Consider the following 12,808-nt stretch of genomic DNA (forward strand, 5'->3'; position numbering starts at 1 on the left):
CCTATTTCTCAAGGTGTATTGTACAGCCCGCAAACCCCGTTTGACCGTGAAGACATTGCCCCCAATAAAAGCAAACCATCCGTAACGCATTAAGAGACTCCAAGGATATTGGGAACCTTGGCAGGTCTCATCATGACACCCAAATGCCAAGTAAAATCCAATGCCCGAAAAGAAAAGCAGCGCAAGCATCCCTTATTTCGTGGAAGAAGAGTACTTGGTAACGGCCTTGGTGCCTTCCGAGACGGCGTGCTTGGCCAGCTCACCGGGCAGGATGAGACGAACACTAGAGTTGTCAGAAAATAGGTCCGTGTGAAGGTCAGCGAATAACTCACGAGGTCTGGATCTCGCGGGACGAGATAGTGGACTTCTTGTTGTAGGCGGCCAGCTTGGAGGCCTCGGAGGCGACGCGCTCGAAGATGTCTGCGCGTGTGTTAGAATGACGCGCCTGCGATGCGAAGTGTAATTTCATACCGTTGACGAAGGAGTTCAGGATAGACATGGCGCGGTTGGAAATACCGGTGTCGGGGTGGACCTGCTTGAGGACTGTTTCGAGTTAGCAAATTGAGGTGTATCTTGTGCGCGTGTTGTGCACGCGTCGCGAGAGAACGCCACATGGAACACTGGGAAGGCTTACCCTTGTAGATGTAAGAAGAGTAGGTCTCCTTGCGAGACTTGGTGCGCTTCTTCTTGTCGCCAGAAGCAGCGGTCTTCTTGCCGGCATCCTTCTTCTCGGGAGCCTTGGAGGCAGTGGAAGGGGCCTTGGAGGCGGGCTTCTTGTCGGCGGCCTTGGGGGGCATTTTTGCGTTTGGTTTGGAGGAGAGTGGAAGTTTGTGGTGGTGAGAGTGGTTGAGATATGCGATGTCTGACGACGGGTTGTGAGGCTGGTTGATGAAGTGTGAGAGATGTTGTGGGATGGACAAGATTGGGGGGGTGGACTGGGTTTTTGTAGCTGGACGCGACAGGCACTAGCGGCATTACTGATTTGATGCGAGGCCAGAGTGATTTTGGGGGGAAGAGCCTCGGAGGGGTGGGTGGTCAGTGGGCAGCAGCTGGTGGACCAGGGGTGTCGTGCTGCGCGACAGTAACCCGGGTGTCCTTCAATAGCCAGCCTTGGGTTATGAGTGGAGACCGCGACAGCGGCTGCCGGACTGGGATATACACGCGTTCGCGCTAAAAAAATACGTGCAGACAGGTAACTGTTTTTTTTTTTTTTTTTTTTCGTGATTCGCGTGTCACCCGGCGGTTTTACCGATCAGAACCAATCACAGCCCAGAAAACACGCCCAAAAATCCCCCAGAGCACGGCGGGTAGGCGAAAGCACGGGAAAATAGAAAGGAAACGCAACCTGTGCACTGCCCAATCAGGAAATTTCTGGGGGAAAGCTGTCGCCTGCTGCCGATGCGTCTTGAGGAAAAGGGACTGGATTGAGTTTGGCGTTAGTGAGCAAAGCGCATCCTCTCATTCCCGAACAACGACTTCAGGTCCAGAATGCAGATCCACCATCTGTCGCAAAGGAGACTCCTCAGCAACACATCGTGAGGCAAGAAAAACGCACGAGCCGCGACTTAGAATCGAAATAATTTGCAGTCTACTGTGTCAATGTGCACACAAGTTGAGAGATGGGTGACGATGCATCATCAGTATAAATCATGAGCAATAGGCGTTGACTGTAATCAACCGTGCTTGCCTATCTCAGGACTCGAGAGACACTGTCGCTACCCACTCCTAATGCCTGCATAGGTAGAGCGCATTCTGCCACACGACAGGGAGAGAACGGATTATTCTGTCTCTTCCAAGTTCCGCTTCCGCTCCTACATGGGATTTACCGCCGAACGCGATGTCGTGCTAAAGTTTCCACCATGAGGTAGGTACGCGTCACTGCCCTCAACGCGCGTGGATGGTACCTGAACCCAGTGACAGTCTGTTCACGCCTCATGGGCCTGATGAGTGACACTAAATCCCCCGATCCAGCATTAGGTAAGGTACCTAAGTAAAGGGAGCCTCGGCTGCCAAGGCACAATGGCAAGCGTGGAGACAAATCTAGATCGCGACGCGTCTTCTCCGTCGCAAAAACGCCAGAGTCCGAACCACCGCAGAAGCCAAATCGGTGGATTCCTCCAGTTCCGATTCCTAGCCCCTCTTTCCCCCTCTTCCGAGTCCAGCATTCTCCATTGCCACAAGGCTAAGTCATCTGACACATCACGGATGCCACGCAGGGATTCGGACCCTAAGGAAGCTGTCCCTAAGGACCAAGAGAGGGCGCTGGATCTGAATCTGTTTATCGGGACGGGCCCGAATGCGTGGGTTAGAGCAAACCAACACGTTAGGCTGCAGAGGATCCAGCCAGCCAACTGGAGCGTTGGAGCATGCCGTCTCATGCCCATTTCAGGGTCTATTTCAAGCCTTACATGGGCCAGAACACGGAGTTACGGTACAGGTGGCTCACGCTGCGAGAGAAGAGGGGGAAATTGTACCCCATGGATTTCACATGGAAGCACATAATGAATCTTATCACACCCCTCATAGGCATAGCTGGGTGAGTACGCCTGCTTTTCCAAGGGACAAAAAAGCGGAGAACAGAATGTCATACGTGCGTCTAAAGCTCAGAACGGATTCGGGAACAAAGGTTGGAGGGCGTGATTTGGCATCGACACTTGAGTCAAAAGTGGTGGGTACGGGGTGGTTTTACGACGAATCCGACCTAAATGATTGAGGCCGTCGTATTGATCCCGGCGTTGGTTTCCTCGCGTGCTCCCCAAGTACGATTGGTTTGTTTGTGAGGGCAATGGGGATACAGAGGCAGACGGAGGGGAGAAAAGGAAAAATAGAACAAAACCAAAAGAGCAGAGTGGGATGCGGAAAATAGGCAACACAGACGGAAGTGGAATCAAGAAAGAATAGTGAGTAATGGAACGAGGAGGATGGACCAGTAAAATAATTAGAAGGTATAATAAAGTAAAACCACGCCAGACAAACAAGCGATGATAACAATAATCCAAGGAGGTGTGAAAATGTCGAGAGAAGCAGGAGAAGACCCCGGGTTTTATTCCCTAGCGGAACGCAGGGCCCAGGCGGCTTTAGGGGGGCCGATACGTACCTGCCACCTTGGGTGCTTCTGCAAGCTCCAAAAAAAATGATGCACCACAACATGGAATTTCTGCTTTCGGCTTAGCGCAAAATTGCGCGCTGGTGATCCGTGATTGAGCTCCTCCAACGCGAAAACTACTTAACTTACTTCACTCCCCACCATCTTCACCTCCTTCTCTCATCATCTCACATTTCCATCCACAACCCCAGCGAACCAACACGCAAGTCGCACGCCAGCGCCAATCTTCCTAATCTCAAATTTTCCCACCCTTTCACCACACCAAACTCAATCAAAATGACTGGAGGCGGCAAGTCCGGCGGCAAGGCCAGCGGTTCCAAGAACGCGCAATCGTAAGCATTCCAATCCAGGACGCGCTCCGCGCACCGATTTCTTCGCGTTTGTACGCGCTGTTCAAGATGTCTCTAACATATCCTCAGCCGTTCCTCCAAGGCCGGTCTCGCTTTCCCCGTCGGTCGTGTCCACCGCCTTCTCCGCAAGGGCAACTACGCTCAGCGCGTTGGTGCCGGTGCCCCCGTCTACCTCGCTGCTGTCCTCGAGTACCTCGCCGCTGAGATTCTCGAGCTTGCTGGCAACGCTGCCCGCGACAACAAGAAGACCCGTATCATTCCCCGTCACCTTCAGCTCGCCATCCGCAACGATGAGGAGTTGAACAAGCTTTTGGGCCACGTCACCATCGCCCAGGGTGGTGTCTTGCCCAACATCCACCAGAGTAAGTTAGCTCCTGTAGTGCATGTTCTGCACCTTTGTTCTGACACCGTTCACAGACTTGCTGCCCAAGAAGACTGGCAAGACTGGCAAGAACCAGAGCCAAGAACTGTAAATGGGTTTCGTGGGTTTGGGTTTCTTTCGTGCTGGTCGGCTGCTTTGGGTTGTCATGACATCGGGGTCACGGTTCAGGGTTCATGGTTGATTTTCACGTTTGGGTTGTACAATAATACCACGGCAGCGGAAGCTGTGGTTACGAATGAGAATACCTTTTGAAGATCACTTTCTGCTATTGATTGGCTTGTTTTCAAATGTGCAATGATGTCGGACAGCGAATGATTGCCATACGTCCGACTGGGTTGGACACTGGACATTTGTTCGTGTTTTCGCAACCAGACCTTTCGGCGTAGTCCTCAGCCCTGTGATATTCAAACCGCCTCAGGCTCTGAAACCCTACATCTGCGAACGCCGGGGTAACACAGCATGCAATCTGGATTCGATGTCTTGCCAACCCCGAATGTGGATTACGACAGGGTTCTTCGTAAACAAATCTGATAATTTGGCACATAGTGCTGAGTTAGGATACATGCATGCCCATACCGTCGCCGAATGCGAGAATCAATGCCTTCCTTTTTCTGCTTCCGTCGCTCAAAACTTCAATTGGCGCGGGGCTAGAGGACTTGTCAGCGTGTCGTAATGAGGTGATAGTGGACACGCTCGAAACTTACGGTCCAAAATAGGAGCACGGAGGTTACGCTCATACTTCGATCCTGTTGAACCACTATCAGCATCCATTTCTACTAACAATCGTGGAGTCGGGGATGACGAACCGCCGGGTGCCGTGGGATGCACGTACGGCTCTGGGTGCTTCCATCTCGCCAGTAGCTTTTCCGTCTCGGACAGAAGCTCCTTTCACGCAGCGAATTAGCTTCTGTTCCTGGCGACCTGCCGCAACCATTGACATCTGGCAGTTCACCCTGACTAACTCACCCTTTTCTGCCGCGAATCCGTCACGCCGCGGTTTGCTTCGAAGAGAGATCTGATGTACAGGGCCTGGCCCCTCCAAAGATGACGGTGGACTGCCCAATCGAGAGCGAGCTTGAGGGAACGTCGATAAAGCGACCTATGAATGAACATGTCAGCTCAATGACCTCCCATGGAATCTAAGCATTGAGGGGACTCACAAGGCCGCTTGGCGGGTCGACATGTCGGCGGTAGAGGTCGCGTCGTTACGTCGGGAGGAGGGGAAGTTGATGCGTCAGCTGCCACCAGAGTAAACCGGAGCGAATTGGCAGCGTAAGAATTCGGAATGGCGACAAATGGCGCAGAGGTGATAGGATGTCCCAGCCGTGCGGTTAACAGGTATGCGGCGCTCAAGGCTGACTAGAAATGTGGGGTCAGTACTGAACTAAAAACCTTCAGCCTGAGGCAGTAATTAGGTAGAAGCGCAGGGTGTATTTATTGAACGCATATTATAGCAAAGTAGCTGTAATATAAAGACTAGTTAAATTAATTATATAGCTTAAGTATTTAACATTTTATTTATATAGAGTATTTTAATATTTTATTTTAATTTATTTAAGGCTTTAATTATTTAAATTTAGTTAATAATTAACTTAGTTATTTTTAAGCTTAAGAATATAAAAATAAAAATATTTTACCTAGCCTTATTGCTTTTATTAATTAATACTTAAATTATCTAAATTTAGCTCTTTAATTAAAAAACATTTACTTATTAAAGTAATTATCTTAATTACTTTAGTAACTATATATTTTTTTTTTAAGTTAGTTTTACTTATTATAAATTTAACTAATATTTTAACTTCTTTAGAATTAAATATACTTATAAGTAATATCTTTATTACTTTCTTATACTTATTATTATCAGTTTAATTATTATTAAATTTATTATAGCTTCTACTTTAAAGTATTAATAGTATTAATTAAATTATTAGTTATTAATATAAGTATAAGCATATTTAAAAGCATAGTTTATATACTTATATATAATAGTTTACTTAAATTTATTCTATATTAACTTTTAATATTAGAGTAGTGTTTTAATTTAGTTAAGTATTAAATTATATAGATAATAATAAGAGAAGAGATAAATTATAATAACTTTAGTAATTATAGTTAGTAAGTTTAATCCTTAAATATATAAAAAGAGATAAGAAGTAACTTAAATATAAACTAATAAGCGCTAAATTATATAATAAGATTATATAATTAATATAATAATTATAAGTTATAATAAATAAAGTATATTTATATAAAGTTATATACTTTAAAGTTTATTAGTTTATTTTATATAGAATATTTAAGTAAGTAAAGTATTATTATATATAACAGTTTATCTTATAATATATCCTCTACTTTACGCAGCCCCCTTAGTAAGCCTTACTAAGAGAGCAGGTTATATAACTAGTATAAGCTTTATAAGTTTATAATTTAAGGATACTTAGGAGGGTAATATCCTCCTAAGTAATATATACCTTTTTATAAACTTTTTAGTTTCCTCTAACTATTAGCTCTTAGTAATTATAAGCTTAACTTATTAGAACTTTAATTTTACTTTTTTATTACTACTAAAATATTTTATAAAATAAGTAAAACTCTCTTTTCTTTTTTTATACTTCTATTTATATATAACTACTTATTATACTTTATAAGATATCTTATTTATCTAAAAAAGCTTTTAAAATAAACTTTTATTTTAAAAATAATTAAGTTAAATTAAAAACTTATAAAGATTAATTAGTTTAGTTTAACTATTTTAAAATTATATATTATATATAGCGTTTAAGATTTAATTAATCTTAATAAGCTTAATATATTTATTTTTAGAAATATTAATAAAATAAATATCCTTTCTTTTAAGGATTATATTACTTAGCTTAATAAAGAGAAATAAAATATTTATAATAAAGATCTTAAGAAATAAGAAGTAAATAAAGTTTAAGAAGAAAAATAAATAAAAGTAGCTAATTTTTAATAATAATAAGAAGCTAATAAAGAAGAAGTTTTATAAATCCTTATTACTCTTATATCTATATAAGCTTTTATATTTCTATATTCTCTTATATTTCTATATTCTCTTATACTTATATATTCTTAACTTCTTCTTAAGCTAATTAAACTATTACTTATTATAATTAAGGATCCCCTCTTTTAAATTAGATATAAAATATTTATTAAGTAATAGTTTATTTTAGAGGTTAATACTTAAGATAATTAGAAAACTAAAAATTAGCTCTTAAGATATATTTAGAACTAACTTCGTATAAATATTAATAAAAAGCTTATAAATATTATTAAGTTTTAGATTTTAAATAAGTTTAATAAGAATTATACTTTATTTAGACCTATTTTAAGATATAAAGTATTATTTCTACTTAAGTTATATACTCTAAATATTTCTAAGTTAAGTAATAATATAAATCTTATTTTAGTATTTATATATTTATAAGGACTTATAAGCTAAACTACTTTAGATAATAAGAGTAGTAAATTATTTTCTCTTTAAATAGTAGTTAAACTATTTAAAAGTAAGTTTATAAAGAGTAACTTAGCTATTTAAACTATAATAAAAGAGAACTACTTTAGTATCTTTTATAAAGTTACTTATTTAAATATTAGTTTAAAAAACTTCTATAACTAATAAATTAATTATTATTACTAAATATTAACTTATAAAATTCTAAATATCTAAAAAGCTTTTATAATTAAATACTTCTTATAAACTATTAAGGTTTAAATTACTTCTAATTAGGTATAATAAATAATCTAAAATCTTATTACTTATAAAGAATTATCCTAACTTTTTCTTAAACTAGAGGATTATAATAAAGTCCTTATTAGAATTATCTAATTAAACTTTTATTAAAAGAAACTTAAAATTAATAAGGTATTTATAATAATTAGTAGTAAATCTAATAACTTATAAGTATTAAGCTTAATTTTAAGAGGATCTAAATTTAGAAAACTAAAGTCTAAAAATAAGAAGTTTTAAGAGTTTAAAGATACTCCTAAAAAAATTAAAAAATACTTATACTAGGAATTTATTAATAAAAAATAATCTTTATAATATACTTAATCTCTTAAAGATTATATAAGAATTAAACTTATATTAACTAGTAAGATAATTTACTAATTAGCTCTAAAAGTTATTATAGAAATCTAAAATAATATTAAAACTAAGATATTTTTAAAGAAGTAAAAATTAATCTATAATAACCTTATAAGTAAGAGATAGCTTAAATTAGAAAATATTATAAAAATAAAAAGATATATAGCTAAAAGTATATTTTATTTTAATAACTTAGTTACTATTATAGTTATACTACTATATATAGATTTAATTATTCTTAAGATATTTAAGAAAGGATTTAGATCTATTTTTAATATAAATAAGGAAAATAATAATCTTCTATAGCTCTTTATAGTTTATAATACTATAGCTTTAAACTATATTATTAATAATATAAGCTATTTATAAAATTATAAACTACTTAAGAGACTTAAAAAAGTTACTATAAGAAATTAAGTTCTAATAATTTATAGAATAAGTATAAAAGTTTTTTATAAAGCTTTTTATAAGCTTAATAGAAAATAAATAAAGGACCTCACTCTTAAGAATATTTTCTATATTAAGGGTTTTAAGATTAATATTATCTTAGAATCTTCTTTTAAAAGTATTAATATTTAGTTTAATAGATATACTAATAAGATCTATTATAAAGAAGCTAGAACTCTACTTTAGATATTTATATATATTAATAATATCTTATTTTTTAAATATAAACCTATTTCTAATTACTCTATTTTACTTTTTTTATAAACTTATCTTAATATAAGCTACTTAGGAGTTATAAATATTATATAATTAGTAGCTATAGCTTCTTAAGAGTAACTTTTTTATAACTTTAAACTTATAAGGGAAAATAATACTTATTTTTAGCACTTATAAGCTAGATACTTTAGATAGAAAGCTCTTAAGTATTTAGTTTAAAATACTTAGAGAGTAAGGATTAAGAAGCTAACTTATCTAAAATATAAAGATTATTCTATAGTTTATTTATAATAAGTTATCTTATAAGAACTATTTAAATCTAAAAGTAAATATTCTTATTAATATATTTCTTAAAATCTATTTAACTATTTAGAAGTTTACTTAGGAGCTTTATAGCTTTTTATAATTAAGGATAAATATATAGGAAAGTTATTTAGGTTCTATTTTAGAAATAAAACTTATTATAAAGTTTTCTAAATATTATAGACCTTTAAGAACTAGGTTTTTAGATAGAAAGAACTCTTTATATATAAAATAAAATAAAATATTAATAGATCTATTATTATAATCTAAAGAATAACTAAATATTAATAATAAGTTTAAGAGAATAGTATTAATATTAAGCTTCCCTCTCTTTATATAAAAGAACTAATTAGTAAGAGAAAAAAAATAAGAAAAGAAGTAATTATATAAAATATATAGATATTAAACTTAATAGGATTTCTACTTAAGCTATAAGATAAATTAATACTTATAAGTATCTTTCTATATAATATAAGTCTTTATATATTAATAAACTAAACGTTTCTTAATAAAATTAAAAAGGAATAATTTAAAAAATATCTTAATATATAAGTACTAGCTTATATTATACTATAAAGCTTTAAAACTTAACTTTACTAAAAAGAGATATATATTTATAGTTATAAAATATATATTTTTAAAAGAGAAAGAGAAAGAGAGATAAAGAAAAAAGAGTTTAAAGTAGTCTTATATAGCTATATTAGATATTTTATAAAATATATATTTAATATATATAATCTCTATAAAATCTAAATTCTAATACTTAATAGAGTAATTATCTTATAAAATATTACTTTTAATAAGAGTAAATTCTTTTTAAAAAAAGATATTAAAGAAAAGTTAGAACTAATAGTTATAAAAACTATAGTTAAAGAGATAGAAAAATTACTCTTAGTTTTTAATATATTTATAAACTTTAGTATTCTAAATAAAAATAATCTTATAATTAATAAAGGAATTATAATATAATAATTATTATAAAGTATAGAAAATAAAAAAATTATATTTAAAATAGCTTAGTATAGTTTTCTATTTTTAAGTAATTTCTAAAACTTATTAGTTAGATATTTAAAAATAACTTTTTTAAATAAACTTTAGAGCTTTTAAATAATAAAAAGTTTAAAAGTAATATTACTATTAATATTTTAAAATCTTAAGAGAATTTAGAATTAACTAGTAAAATAGAGTTTTTATTAAAAAATATAAGAAACTTTAGACTAATAAATATAAATAGCTCTTATAAGAATTTACTTCTTTTTAAAGATTAGTTTAACCTTAAAGATATATAAAAAAGAACCTTTAAACTAAAGAAAAAATACTTATATATAAAGAAAACTTATGAGGAAGAGGAAGAGGGAAGGGCATAAGGCCCTGCGCGCAGCAGCAGAGCTTTTTATGCTTCTGGCCGTGAGAACCTCTTGCGACGACCTCTTTGGTTGAGGAGTTATCTCCGTTTAGTGGCGTTCGCACCTCGCTGGAAGGTTCAGCGAAGCTGTCGCTAGGCCATGAGAGCCTCAGTGACCCCTTCGGCCCCGATGTGATCGGCCCCGCTACGTGCGGCGCCGCCGGCCCCGCGCTGCGCGGCCGGCGCCGTTGCTATTCCGCCGGTCTATTCAGCCAGGGCGCGCGTTCGACTTTGTGCGGTGATATTCAGAGGGTTTACCTACTAGCAGGAACGTATAGGGTTTCTATACTATTTTCCTTAATTAGTAGAGGGCATAGGTCAAAGTGCCTATATAGTGTTTCTAGAATTGTGCCTGCGTATAGGGTGAATTTTGCCGTAGTCTTTTTGCGGGGGGGCTGCGTCGTAACTACAAACTCAATAAAGAAAACTTATATTTAGATTTATTTTTATAAAGAAATTAGTTTTTAGAGTAAACCTAAAAGTATTTTTATTATTTATATTAATAATATTATTAGTATAAAAAATAAAAACTTAGAAATTAATAAGTAAGAATAAAATAACTTCTTTATATTTTTTATATTAAAAAAATAAAACACTATTAAAAAAAGTAAAAAACTTTATTATATATTCTATAAAATAGTAAAAATTAGATTAAATAAACTTTTAAAAAATAATATCTATAAAAAATTAATCTTAAAGCTTCTTTTTAATCTCTTATTATAATCTAATAAAATATATTATATATAGTTATTATCCTTTTTAAAGATTTAAAAAGAGATCAAAAAGCTTCTTAAGTAACTTTAGAAGTTATTTATTATTATATATTATAAGAAGCTTAAAAAGATTATTAATTTTAAGATATAGAGGATTTTAAACTACTTAAGAGTATATTTAAAACCTCTCCCTCTAAAATAAGTTTTTATTTATAAACTAAATATAAATAGATATCTTATAGATATAAAAGCTTAAATTATTATAAAAGGGAACTTTTAATCAAAAGATCTTAAAAATATTTATATTATAACTTTTATTTTTTAAACTTTTTAAATTATAATAATAATTATTATATAATTTAACTATAAAATATATAAATATAATATTATTAATATATTTTTAAATATAAAAATATTAAAGAGAGAAGATCTAATTATTTATAAAATATTATAAAATATTAAAAAATTTATAAAATATTTAGATTTCCCTATTAGATATATTATTAAGTTAGATAAAGCTTTATATAAGTTTTAAAATATATTACTCTTATAATATAAGGAATTTAGCTTTATTTTTAAGAGATATAATCTATAAAACTTAAAAGAAGATTTTTACTTTTTTTAAAACTCTAACTAAACATTTATAATTATATTCTATATTAATAATTTTTTTATTCTATTTTATAAACATAATAAAGATAAAGTTTATAAGATTATTAATAAGATTAAAAAAGAGTATAAAATTAAGGAATAAAGAGATATTAAATAATACTTAAGAGTAAAAATTATAAAAAACTAAAAAACTTAAAAGATGTTTTTAGTTTATAACTTATATATTAAGAAAGTTATTTAAAAATTTAACTTATAAGATATTATTTACTTATTAACCCCTCTCTTTTAAGTAAAACTTAAGAAAAATAAGAGATAAATAATATTATAAAAAATAAAAACTTTTTAAGAAATAGTTAAGTTAATTCTCTATATAGCTATATTTATAAAAGTAAATATTATATTTATTATAATATTCTTATCTTAATTCTTAATAAATCTATTTTAAAAATATCTAATTACTATAAAGTATATTATATAATACTTATATATAACTTAATACTTTATAATTTACTTTAATATCTTAAAAAATAAACTTATAAATATTTAAATCTTACTTATAGCTATAAATACTTTATTTATAGATAATAAAATAATATATTAATCTTTATAAAGATATTTTATAATACTATTTAGAGGATTAATTTAATAAAAAATAACTAAATAAGTAATAATTATAATATTAACTATTAAAATAAAACTTTTAAACTTAATAAAAATAGTAAAAGAGATAGTAGCCTTCTAAAAGCTATTTAAAAATATTAAACTTAAGCTTAGTAATATATAAAATATTTATTATAATAACTAATAAATAATTAAACTTATTATAAGTAATAGAAAGAGAATAAGTATTTATTTAAAGTATATTAATATCTATAATATATAGTTAAAATAAGAGTATTAGAAAGAAAGTTTCTAAGTAATTTATATACTAATAAATAAGATATTTATAGATAAACTTATAAAAAATCTCTTATAAGTAAAGTTTAAATATTTCTATTTACTTCTAAATCTTATAAATATAATATATATAATTATAATAAATTTATAAGGATTATAAAGTAAAATAAAGTTTCTCTTATTATATATAAAACTTAAAAGAAAATTACTTATAAAACTTAAAAAATCTCTTATAAGACTAAAAACGTTATAAAACCTTTAGCTAAATAAGT

General features: G+C 31.9%; 3 protein-coding genes across 3 annotated transcripts; 1 reads left to right on the forward strand and 2 right to left on the reverse strand.

Annotated features, from left to right (window-relative positions):
- Positions 1–192: 192 nt before the first annotated feature.
- HTB1 (Histone H2B) lies at positions 193–797 on the reverse strand (the record flags this gene model as incomplete). The annotated part of the gene is made up of 4 exons (XM_036641264.1): positions 193–283; positions 333–420; positions 472–543; positions 635–797. The coding sequence occupies 4 exons, from the start codon at positions 795–797 to the stop codon at positions 193–195; spliced, it is 414 nt and encodes a 137-aa protein (XP_036492853.1).
- A 2,585-nt stretch (positions 798–3,382) lies between these two features.
- Positions 3,383–3,929, forward strand: hh2a (Histone H2A; the record flags this gene model as incomplete). The annotated part of the gene is made up of 3 exons (XM_036641265.1): positions 3,383–3,438; positions 3,526–3,818; positions 3,874–3,929. 3 exons carry the CDS (start codon positions 3,383–3,385, stop codon positions 3,927–3,929), a joined length of 405 nt encoding a protein of 134 aa, XP_036492850.1.
- Positions 3,930–4,462: 533 nt separating this feature from the next.
- Positions 4,463–5,021, reverse strand: CIB22 (NADH dehydrogenase [ubiquinone] 1 beta subcomplex subunit 9; the record flags this gene model as incomplete). The annotated part of the gene is made up of 5 exons (XM_036641266.1): positions 4,463–4,485; positions 4,543–4,584; positions 4,645–4,723; positions 4,805–4,937; positions 4,999–5,021. 5 exons carry the CDS (start codon positions 5,019–5,021, stop codon positions 4,463–4,465), a joined length of 300 nt encoding a protein of 99 aa, XP_036493017.1.
- Positions 5,022–12,808: the final 7,787 nt, after the last annotated feature.

Source organism: Colletotrichum siamense (genome assembly GCF_013390195.1).
Source record: "Colletotrichum siamense strain Cg363 chromosome Unknown KSG_Cg363_contig06, whole genome shotgun sequence".
NCBI lineage: Eukaryota > Fungi > Ascomycota > Sordariomycetes > Glomerellales > Glomerellaceae > Colletotrichum > Colletotrichum siamense.